At 37.7% G+C, this 12074-nt stretch overlaps 1 protein-coding gene and 1 long non-coding RNA gene across 2 annotated transcripts in view; one reads left to right on the top strand and one right to left on the bottom strand.

Moving 5' to 3' along the window:
* LOC107550332 (uncharacterized) overlaps nucleotides 1–2550 on the top strand; it is a 12653-nt gene extending 10103 nt beyond the window's left edge. Inside the window, exon 3 of the long non-coding RNA XR_001604650.1 lies at nucleotides 2480–2550. This is a non-coding gene — a long non-coding RNA (uncharacterized lncRNA). The remainder of the gene's footprint in view (nucleotides 1–2479) is intronic.
* Nucleotides 2551–10729: 8179 nt separating this feature from the next.
* Nucleotides 10730–12074, bottom strand: part of LOC107550331 (endothelin-3-like) — a 7242-nt gene continuing 5897 nt past the window's right edge. The window contains exon 4 of the mRNA XM_016231601.1: nucleotides 10730–11413. Within this exon, the coding sequence (XP_016087087.1) occupies nucleotides 11395–11413 (19 nt within the window). The 3' untranslated portion in view covers nucleotides 10730–11394. The remainder of the gene's footprint in view (nucleotides 11414–12074) is intronic.

The following is a 12074-nucleotide window of genomic DNA, read 5'->3' as shown; positions in this document are numbered from 1 at the left end:
CTCCTTCTCCTCTTCCTCTACCTCCTTCATCTCCTCTTTGAGCTCCCCCTCTCATTCTCACTCTTCTTCTTCTTCTTCTTCTTCTTCTTCTTCTTCTTCTTCTTCTTCTTCTTCTTCTTCTTCTAGCTCCTTCCATTTTTGTTGAAGACAGGTGAACTCACCTGCTGCCTTTTATAGCACACCTGAGTGCTGCGTTTTCAAATTAGCACATGTGTGCTTCCACACCTGGTGGATGTGATTATCCAGTTCGTTCATTAGTGTGGTCATTGGCAATCTGGGGCTTTGTAATGACAAGGAAGTAACCTCACAATCCTTATCTGTGTCTAAGGTGTGAAAATGTGTGTAGAGTTTTACAAATCACTGTGTGTAATGTTTTGCAAAAAGGGTGAAGCAGACATTGTGTGTAGTGTTGTGCAAATCTGTGGAGGTGTTTTGCTCATTGGAGTAGAATTTTGCAAATTGTGTGGAAATTTTTATTTTAATGTGTAAACAATCGTAAAAAAACTGTAATTATCATCTTCTATTTTTTTTTCCTGACTGAAAAAAAGAACACATCTGTATGCACATATTGCCATAGTGCCAAACAGTACCATTGTGAAAGCATATGCTTAATATTTATGTCTTTGCAAAGTGTGTTAGTCTGCCTAAATGCAAGCCTTAATTGGCTGTTAATTTTTTTTTAAATATGTTTCTAGAGATGCTCAGCCCGTAGTGCAGCATGCAGTCAGTAAATGAGAAGTTTACTGACAAGCAATTCATCCGAAGTGTGCTTGTTAAAGTGTGAGTCAGTGACAAAATACTGTTCTGAAAGTAACTGAAAAATGTGTATGATTGGGTCTGATCTTTAGTAGGCCATTTAGCATTTAAGCAATGTTAAACTCAATGACCGTTAATTAGGAATTGATTGTAAATTAAAGAAACCACACCACCATGTGTTTTATGTGTTTGTAACATGTGCATTTTATGTCATGCTTCATCTCTATTCGGCTACAAATCAAATTTCAGGAGAGCACTTGGGATACCCCCTATGAGTGTGTGAGTGGTAAGACCACGAGCCAAAAAAGAAAAAGAAAAAGAACAACAGCCAAATGCAGCAGATGTAGCTCAACTATTGATCCTTGCTACATAAGAGTTATTATGATCAGCAGTTTATTTAGTTAAAGGTGTAGTGCATAATTTGTTTGCAACTTATGGCACCAAATGGAGTTTCAGTCTGTCAAAGTGGCCAGAATGGGTCGGACATAGCATCATTGTCTCAACCAGTGTGTGGTGCCGTGCCACTTGTCTGTCTGACCATTGGAAGATTGGGGTACGTTTAAGAAGTGTTTGGCAATTGTGTTTGGAGGCACAAATGCAGGTGCTAATTAAATTTTTGCTGTTTGAATCACTTGATGACACCAGGAAAAAGCTACTTAATTAATTCACTCTAAAATTTTCAAAAGGTTATTTGCTGCCTTAAATAGTTGGTCAAATGAAAAGGGTGCCAACGTTACCTGCAGTGAAAAGTTAATTGCAAGTTCTTACTTGATTAGGAAAAGCAAGACTTTAAAAAATTATTCAAAAATGACAAGTGCGACAAGTTAAATTGATGAAAACATATTTTGATGAAATAATAAAATTATAGTTTCACAACATCCACAATTCAGAAGATAACCTATAGTCATGTGTAGTTGTCTACTTTAATTGTAGAGCATTAACCACAAGTCTTGAAAACTTGTCAGGATTTGAATCAAACCGTTTTTACTGCAGGATAATATCCAGTGATGGGAAGGTTACTTTGGAAACATAATAGGTTACAGATTTCCCACAGTTACCCTATTAAAAATGTAATAAGTAGTGTAACTATATCAATTACTTTATTAAAGTAATGTAACTGATACACTTGATTGCTTTTCGATTACTTTTCTACATTTCTAACTAATGTTTTCAACTGATAATCATTTTGAAATATTTAAAGCAGGAAAGGTTAACATTACAGTAGTACTCAACACTGATTCCTGTCAGACATTTTTAAAATCCTTCTTCACTTGCATTAAGATTATAAATTCATTTTAAAGCACAGCCACCATAAAATTAGACTTTAGCACCTCTTTTTACTTTGAGATCGTTCTGAGGTTAAATACAGATTAAAAATTATAACAAGAAACCGATTAATATCTATGACACTGTTTTTGAAATCGAATATTTGCATAGCTATGACAGCAAACACTGAGATCTAACAATGCCTTGGAAAAATAGTTTAATCTAAAAAAATAATGCATATGCACAAACCCAAAAAGGAAATAAAACAATTATCGAACAAACGTGTCCTATTCTGTGTACTAAACTCCCGAAACATTGGTGTCTCATATTTTAGAGCAGTCAGTGCATTTTATGAAAGAAATCAATTAAATCTTAAAGTGGGTGTGTGTGAAAATATTCAGATGTAACCCCCTTTGTAATTGTTAACATTTAATTACACATTTTTTCTTAGTAACAGTAACAGATTACAGTTACATTTATTGTGTAATTAAATTGCGTAATTCCATGACATGTACCTAGTTACTCCCAAACACTGATATTATCTGATATCAACAGCTTTAAGTCCATTCACATTACCAATCAGCTTACAACAACATCACTGTCAACATTCCAACTTTATCTTATTGAGGAATGCTTTCAATAAACAGAATGCCCTGGGGTGCAAAATTAAATGACTGAATAAATGGCTTTGAGACACTCAAAAAATCTTGTTGCCTGCCAGTTTACAGGAAGAGGCATGCCATATTTGTTCTGGGTTTGATACAAGCTCTTTACCACATGAACAAAACAAAACAAAATGAACTACTAAGTGCCAGGCCTTTTTAAGTTTTCAATATATAAAACATACAACAATTCAGTTGTATATAAATGTGTCTTGCATATTTTAGCTGTAAGCATTTGTGAATATTGCATCAATATTGAATTGTCAAATGCAGTATTCTGTGTAATAACTCTTATGCTGAAGAGCCATCCTAAACATCACACTCAAACACATTTCATGAGCCAAAACCACTGGCAACCAGCAAATTTTGAAAGAAATGTGTAAACTATATTTTGGTGAGAACATAAAACAAGGCCTATGTCTGTAAAAGTATTATCGTCTAGGTTCAGGTTCCAAAGTGGGACTTGTCTTAAATACCTGGATAGTATTTAAATACTGTTAAATACATAATGAGTGATCTCAAAATATATTTTCTTTTTATGAAGTTTTTCATGAAAGCTAAACATTTCCTCTCGTAGGGGTCAGGGTAAAAATTGCTCTTGATAACTTGCTTGTGTTGTCATTTCTATAAGATGACTCCCAGTGGACACTAAGAAGCATTTCTTCTTTCTTCACCTTCACTTGTTAAAGAAAGAAATTCCTGGCAGACAAATCCTCAATAGTTTACGTGACTTTTCTTACAGAATGTCTTATAGACTGCTGTAACCCAGTTTGACATACTGAATGCAAAACCCAATGCAATGTGTGTGACTTTAAAATTTGGCATGAGACCAAACCCACCAATAAGTAGTCTTACCTCTTACCTTTACTTAATCAGATTCTGGGTTTAAGACTACTATCTTGACCGAAAGCTATGCCCTGTTGGAATTTGAGAAATGTTTAGTTTTATGCAAATTGCAGCTCAATATCCACAGAATGTTACATCTATGTTTTATTCAAGTTAAAACTATTGTTTTGTTTTTGGAAAAATTTTGCAATGTGGTAAGAAAATGTATCTGGTTATTGTCGTAACCTTGGTTCCCTTTCGAACAAAAAGCACATATATCAATGTACATAGGCAAGCACAGTGTCAAGAGCTATAAATGGTAACAAACTGTGCCCCAAATTACAGCATAGCAAAAAGCTAGAAGAATAAATGAGGTTAGTCACTCACCGAAAGCACCTGAGACGCCAAGGATGGCACATCCAACTTGTAAAACCTGACGAAAGTATTCTATGAGGACCAGCTGGCTGCATAGCACATGTCCCGAATAGATCTATTAGACCAGGCCCATGAAGAGGCAATAGCCCTCGTCGTATGGGCTCTGATGTTGAGAGGGCATTCCTGCTCCTGGATTGCATTAGCCAACACGATATTGTCCACTATCCAGTGAGAAAGCCTCTGCTTATATGCTGCTCGTCTCTTAGTACAGTCACCATAGCACACAAAGAGCTGGTCAGACTGTCGAAAGATGGCAGAGTGGTCAATATAAATCCTTAAAGCCCTGACAGGGCAAACAGTGCTTTTGAGCCTCGGCGTCAAGCGAGGTCAATGATTCAGAAAACAAAGCGTGCAAAGAAATTACCTGTGCTTTAAAGGGTGTAGAAAGAGATTTAGGCACATAGCCCGGTCTCGGCCGGAGAGTAACACTGCAGTCAACAGGCCCAAAGTGAATACAATCACCGTCCACTGAGAGCACATGCAGATCTCCCATGCACTTAGCCGAAGCAAGGACAAGAAGCAGCGCAGCTTTGAGGGAGAGCATAGCAATGGATGTCAAGGGCTCGAACAGGGGTAGAGAGAAAACTTTCAGAACCAGCGCTAGGTCCGACGGCGGTACTGACGGTGGGCGTGGGGGATGTAATCTCCTTACTCCCCTGAGAAGTCTGACCACCCATGCATGCCTCCCGATCAATTGTCCGTCAACCTGGGAAAGAAATTAAGTAATAGCAGCCACATAAACCTTTAGCGTTGATGGTAGACTCCCTTTATCCAGCCTGTGCTGCAGAAAACATAAAACATCTGACATGGGACAGCTTGCCGGGTCGATATCTCTATCACAGCACCATTTCATAAACACTCCCCATTTGAGAGCGTACAGATGCCTAGTAGAAGGTGCACGAGACTCAGTGAGCGTGTCAAGCACACCTCTAGGACCCCTGAAGTAGCCACACATGAAAGCTCCATAGCTCTGGGCTGGGTTGCCATATCGAGCTGTTCGCTTGAGACAGAAGGTCCCTCCTGAGGGAGATTGCCCAGTGGGAGCCACCAGCATCTCCCTGAGGTCTGGAAACCAAGGTTGATTTGGACAGTTCGGGGCAATGAGGATCCCCCTTGCACTCTCTTCCCTGATTTTGCAGAACACCAGAGCCAAAATCTTCACTGGACATCAGAGTGTCCCACATCAGCCATAACAGGCACAGACAGTAGGCGCGTTTCCATTACCCTTCAAATTGCGCAAATAGAAATTGTGAATAGAAAATACGCTTAATGGAAACGCGTCAATTTCGCAAAAACGGCCATATATAGCAAAAAAGTTTTTACGCTTGCACTAGGTGGTTTTTCAGGCAATGAGAAAAAGGATTAATTCGCAAAACTGCAATGGAAACGGCTTTTTCGCATTTACAGGTCACATGGTGTATGTAAAAAGTCATATGATCATTCTTCAATGTACTATAACCTCCAAGAAACACTTCATAAGTGGCCGCGCTCCAGTATAAGGGGCTTTCCCTACTATTAATACTTAGACAATTTACACTGCACACGTCTGCAGTGCAGTGTGGCTCTGATACGGTCACTGAAACTGATTACGGCCACTCAATGCTTGTGTTAATGTTTTTATACAGGCTATGGTTTATTCCAGCCACGCCACGCACGTTTCTGAAGCGGCACTCTTTGCTGCTTCTGTAAAGATACACGCACAAGCCTCCTTTGAATAAATATAGCCAAAATCCGTCAAAATCCCACCAAAATCCGTTGCCATGACTTATCGCGAGAGGCAAAAGGTTACGTTTAAGTCTCATAACATTGGTTAATGGAAACGCCATCATTTCACAATACTTTTTTATCGACATTCAGAAAATATCGCCAAAGTTTTGCACAAATCTGTAATGGAAACACGCCTAGTGGCTCTGCAATGCTCTGAGGCAGGGTGAGTAAAGCTGTATTGATATGATGAGGGGAAAACAGCTCTTTTTGTGAGGATGTTTGTGTTTTTATTGCATAAACAGAAACATGAACATTGCATTTGTCACCTGCAGGAACAAGGGGAAAATAATGCAGGATGTGATGCTTGGGAGCAAGCTCTCTCCTTTTCTTGGCAGGTCTATCAGGACGAAGGCTTGGCAGCCGAGGGCAGTCTGCTGTCACGGCGGGGAATCCTCCTCTGTCCATGATGGCTTTTCCCAGGTCCCATCCACTGCTTATGGCAAATATCTGGCTCATTTTGAGGAGCTGCAGAGGACGCGATGGGCTGCTTAGCCATTTTCTGAGCAGAGCAGGGTGCAGAAGAGGAGCATGATCTTGATGGCGGATGGAACGCACACTGGGGGATCAGGTGACTCATTGCCTTTGCATGCTTTTGCACCTCAGAGAAGCGCTCGATAACTGACTGCATGGTGTCACCAAAGAGGCTGGAGGGAGTGTTGAGGAGCGCCTTATGGTCAGAGTCCTTCAGGTCAGCCATAGGTGCCTGTGAAGGACTACCAGAACCTTCACACGGACGGCGTTTCTAGATAGGGGAGGACCCACCAGCAGCTCGCTGGCAGCAGTGGGCCTCATCCTCGTGAGGCCACGAGTGATGCTCCTCCGAGTCATTAAAACATGTGCTGGCAAGTCAGCGCAGTGTATGCAGTCGGACTCAGAGACCACTGCCTCAGCGTGGACCAGACCCAGGCAGGTGATGCAGTGCTTGTGCATGTTCAGCGGATGCGGTAAAGAAGCTAGAAGATTCTGAGGCAATTGTCGCTCTCACCGCATTATATTCTGCCCGAAGGCTTGTCAGTATTTGCATGCAATTTACATAATTAGCAACAATTGGCCAGTTTATTGTACTGCCGTTATCCTACAAGGTTTCAGGATTTTGGGAGAAAGCGATGAGTTTCCACTGCAAATGCTTCGCAATGTACAGTGAACGCTCGAAAGGGAAACAAACCTAATTCAAGATATATTCTCTAAAAACAAGTTATTATTAGTTCATACAATATTATTTCTCAAGTAAATTTAAAAACGTTCACTACAATCATGCACTCTATCCATTATTTTATTAACCACTACACCAACATGAAGCCATAACAGTGAGTGGTCTGTTATATCATGACTTCAGTTTGGCCATTGGAATGGTCTGACAATCCATTAAGGGCGAGCAATTGCTGTTATTTTGGTGTGTATCTGTGCGTGTAGAACACAAAACAATCAAACAAAGGCTTGACTAAACTGAGCTGGGTGGCTATGTCTGCTGTTTGTAGAACTGCATTATGTTGAAAAAAAGACTGCTACAATGAATGTGAACAACTGCAATTTTACCATATGGTCAGGTTTTCTTGAAATTCTCTGCAGACACTTTGTGAATCAAGAGAGGTTTGTTGATTTGTTGTGAATGCATGGCAACATTTTCTGGATTGTGAACAAACCATCCATAACTACAGCAAATCTTCACAGAAGCATCTCATATTCTTTAGCCAGTGAATGACTGTTTTCTCAAGGTGAACCTTATTTGACCTATTGTAGGCAGATAAGGAGACAGGAGTTCTTAGTTAATAATGCGGTTGAAAAAGAGGAGCTGTGGTGGGCCAATGTCTGGCGGAATGAATTGGAACTCAAGATGAGTTGTTTTTCTCATGTTCTAGGTCCCATAGAGTACAAGTGAGAAATGAACCCATATTTGCATTGATTTGATCATGTTTGAGAGTCTCCCCTCTGTGAGTGACATCTACTGTGAATTTGGCCAATGTTCTCCACTGGAACTGATGAATGGTGCATAAGCTGGTCCTTCTAAAATGACAATAATGTTATTTATCTTTAATGTGCTTAAACTTTGCAAGATTATGTGTGATTTACATAAGAAACACCTGTTATGAACCTTTCAGGAAGATATGAGGAATATTACAAACGTGGAAAGTTTTATGGACACAAAAAAACTCTGAAAAGATTTTGTCACATATAGGTGGATTTTGTCACGTTTTAGATGGCAATGTCAAGGCAAGTCAAGTCACCTTTATTTATAGAGCTTTATACCCCCCCGCCCCCTGAAAAAACATGACATGAAAACATTATTTTCATGGACAGGACTGCCAAAATTTTACTCTTTTGACATGATAATATGCAGGAAACTCAGTTTCCTGATGACCTGCCACTGTGTGTGTGTGTGTGTGTGAGTGTGTATATATATATATATATATATATACACTACTGCTCAAAAGTTTGGGATAAGTAAGACTTGTAATGTTTTTAAAAAAAAGTCTCTTATGCTCTTCAAGGCTGCATTTATTTGATCAAAAATACATAAAAAACAGTAATCTTGCAAAATGTTATTACAATATAAAATAATGGTTTCTATTTGAATATCTTTTAAAATATAATTTATTTCTGTGATGCAAAGCTGAGTTTCCATCAGCCATTACTCCAGTATAAAGTGTCACATGATCTTCAGAAATCATTATAATATGCTGATTTATTATTAGAATTATCAATGTTGGCAACAGTTGTGCTGCCAAATATTTTTTGTGAACTGCAATACTTGCAATACAATTCAGGAATCTTTGATGAATAAAAAGTTTAAAAGAACAGAATTTATTCAAAATATAAATATTTTCTAACAATGTCAGTTTTTGCTATCACTTCTTAACAATTTAACACATCCTTGCCGAATAAAAGTTTTAATTTCTTTCAAAAAAAAAGAAAGAATAAAAAATTACTAACCCTAAACTTTTGAACTGTAGTGTATATTGTTAGAAAATATTTCTATTTTAAATAAATGTTCCTCTTTTTAATTATTTATTCATCAAAGAATCCTGAAAAAAGTATCACAGGTTCCAAAAAAATATTAAGCAGCACAACAGTTTCCAGCACTGATATTAAATCAGCATATTAGAATGATTTCTGAAGGATCATGTGACACTGAAGACTGGAGTAACGATGCTGAAAATTCAGCTTTGATCACAGGAACAAATGAGATTTTAATGTATATTAAAATAGCAAAACTTTATTTTACATCATAATAATATTTCACAGTATTACAGTTTTTTCCTGTATTTTTGATCAAATAAATGCAGCCTTGATGAGCAGAAGAAACTCCTGTAAAAAACATAAAAAATCATTCTGATCCCAAACTTTTGACTGGTAGTGTATCTGCAAACAGGCTCAGAAAAACCATTGATTCAAAGGGAAAACACATTTTCATTATGACAGATATTTGTTCTTGATTTAAGCATAAACTCAATAGCTTAGTTTTACTCTTGCATTTCTAGTATTTAAGGGGATTTTACGGATATTTGTATTGGCAAACAGAAATACTTAGTAAGATAAAATTAAAACTTTCTGCTCTGATGTAACCTTTTTAATTACCTTAATTTGTGGAAGAGCAACTTAAGACTTTTTAAGACCTTTTTAAGATCCACAGAAACCCTATATTATATCATAGTCTTAAAGATGTTTCACTGAAGCTGATGCAGACAGTAGTGTTGACTCACTGTGTTATGTCCACTAAGGATGTGTCATTATACACAGTCAGAACAGGTGGGGAAAAAAACGGCAAGATTACTTCCCTGGAGCTCTATGAAAAATTACAATCTCAAATTGGAGGCAGGTACTAAGAGAGATTTATGTGTTCTGTAAGTATGTACTGTAGCTTTTGGTAACAAATGTATTGCTTGTTCTCTCGGATGAGAATGAACTCTGTTTAAACTATTATAGCTATCAGCTATAGCTTTGTCACGCTCTGTGGATAAAAAGTGCCAAAGAGCCAAAGTCAGCATTAAAATGCAGTAATTCATCCTAAAGGGACACGTCAAGCTATTACCTGCTGCACAAAAGTAACTGAGTGCTGCCGAGCTCCAGGAAAAATATGGAGCATATTGTGCACAGTTTGAGCAGTCAGGCTTCACTCTGGTCAAATGAACAGACTTGACAGCCATGGCTACAGAAATGCTTAATTTTGTTACTCAACACTTGTTGCAGAAGTTTTGTTTTAAGTGGTAGATTTATGTGGATTAACCTTCCTCATGTTAGTCTCTTGGTGTTCTTGTAAAAAATGGTTCAATCTGTGTCAGCTCCGTGTAAGAAATATCTGAGTACTGAGCTAAAATCAGCATGCGCCCCACAAAAATAAATTTTTATTAAAGAATGAGTGCATCTATTACCTATTATGAATGTGATCTTTTCAAAGGTTGAGTGTAGAACACTGAGATATTTTTTCTTATATTGCAAATGCCCATTCATCTTATTTTACAAATAAAAAAATATTATTTTTTTAGATCAGTAAAGCCTTTTCATTTACTGAACTGTTTATGAATAATACTATTATTTTTGAAAACAACCTAAAAATATTCCTAGATTATAACTGCGACACACCTGTTTTTCACGTACCATAGGAAATGACCTCTTATTTCTCAGGGTGTATTGAGGGCACATTCCAAGACAGCAAACAATTCTTGCCTGGCCCCCCTTGTGAAAGGATAAAAACGTACCTTTGCAAAGTAATGAGAGAAAGTAATCTAGCCTGAAGCCAGGAGGCATTCGTTTTCCATTTAAGCCACAAATTTCAAATTAGCTGAACAGAATAATCTCAGCATTTTTTAGTTTAATGTTTGTTGCTCACAGTTGATCTCAATATGAACAAACAATAAGACAACTCATGGGTTATAAAATATGGTTTCAATTTAATATTAAACAGATAATCTGTACAGGATTTACATACATTTATGACCTGTATGTCGGCCATGAAAAGTAAGATCAGGCACAATCCTTTTCTGTTAATTAATTTTATGATTTTTTTTTTTTTCATCTTTGGCATTTGAATAAATTATGGATGGCTTATCTTGTAATGGTTTGAAATGGTAAGAAAATAGTATTTTTTTTTGTTTCAATTTGGAGCATGTATTATAAAAATATATGGTTAGTGGAATAAATAGATATTCTATTGCATATACTCTTTATCACAGTTATTCATACTGTGGGATGTGTATTACTGTGGCATTTAAAATGAACGTCTTTTGGTTAGTCGTGAAATACAGGATTTTTTTATGCTTGAGGAAAACTAAGAATTTACCTATTGTCTGCTTCGTTAATTATTCATACTCTTGAGGAAAATTAATCCTCATGGTTCAAATGATGAAAGACCGTATTGTACATGCAAGATAATGCAGGCGCTAATTTAGACCCTCACAGCATCTCATCTGAATGTCACATTGAGAATGGCAGTCAGCGCATAGCTACTTCAGATATATGTATTATATAGGTGCTGTTTTATAATGCTTTCACGTTGACAGCGAAAGTACTCCACGACTCTCTCTGCTCTTTACTTCTCCCTCTCAGTAATGGAGTTCCGACGGGCTTCCTTTAGGACAGACATGAACCTGTTCTCTGAGGTGATTCTCCAGGTGCTGGGACAGAAGAATGAAGAAGCAGTCGAACGGATGAGTGAGGATCAGTTTAGCTGTGCTCAGATGGACAGTCATGTTGACGTGACCCTACTGAAGGAGAACAACAAAAATGAAAACAATAAGATACTGTGACTTTTAAATCTATTGATACATTGTGCCTAATTTTTTTGCCTACTGGTTGCAGTTAAAGGGGTAATGGACTGCCTTTTTAATATGTTGTACTGTTCTCTGAGGTCCACTTATAATGTTATCAAGATTTTTACATAAAAAAACATCATAATTTAGAAGTAATAGGCTATTTTCTGTCCTGTTTTGACCCCCTCATCGGAACGCTCTGTTTGAATAGCTGTGGTGGATTGTAGATTCAGAAGTAAACGCCACTGTTATGATTGGCTAAGAGCTGTGCATGTTTGACAGCCTACATCCTTCATAGATGGACGCTGATGGGAATTAGGGTAAAACGCATAAATACTCACTACATAGCAAACGATCTGTAATAGCAGACAAAGCAATGGGGATCACGTAATAAAACTACTCTCACTTGTGTGGTGCGACATTACTGTCAGAACCAATATAGTCACACAGCATCGTCTTTTAATTTCAATCTTTCTGAAAATCCTGTGTCGAATTATGTCTTGTTTGTAAGCGAATCCACGGTAAAAGTTCTTACTGACACCATCAGGATCTTCATTAAAAATAAAGTTCGTCTACTCTTTCCTAATGTTGGGATCAGAAGATAGGCAAAGCAAGG

Source organism: Sinocyclocheilus grahami, unplaced genomic scaffold (assembly GCF_001515645.1).
Source record: "Sinocyclocheilus grahami isolate Dianchi unplaced genomic scaffold, SAMN03320097.WGS_v1.1 scaffold396.1, whole genome shotgun sequence".
NCBI classification, from domain to species: domain Eukaryota; kingdom Metazoa; phylum Chordata; class Actinopteri; order Cypriniformes; family Cyprinidae; genus Sinocyclocheilus; species Sinocyclocheilus grahami.
The sequence above is the reverse complement of the archived record's forward strand: the minus strand, read 5'-3'. Positions and strand labels throughout refer to the sequence as shown.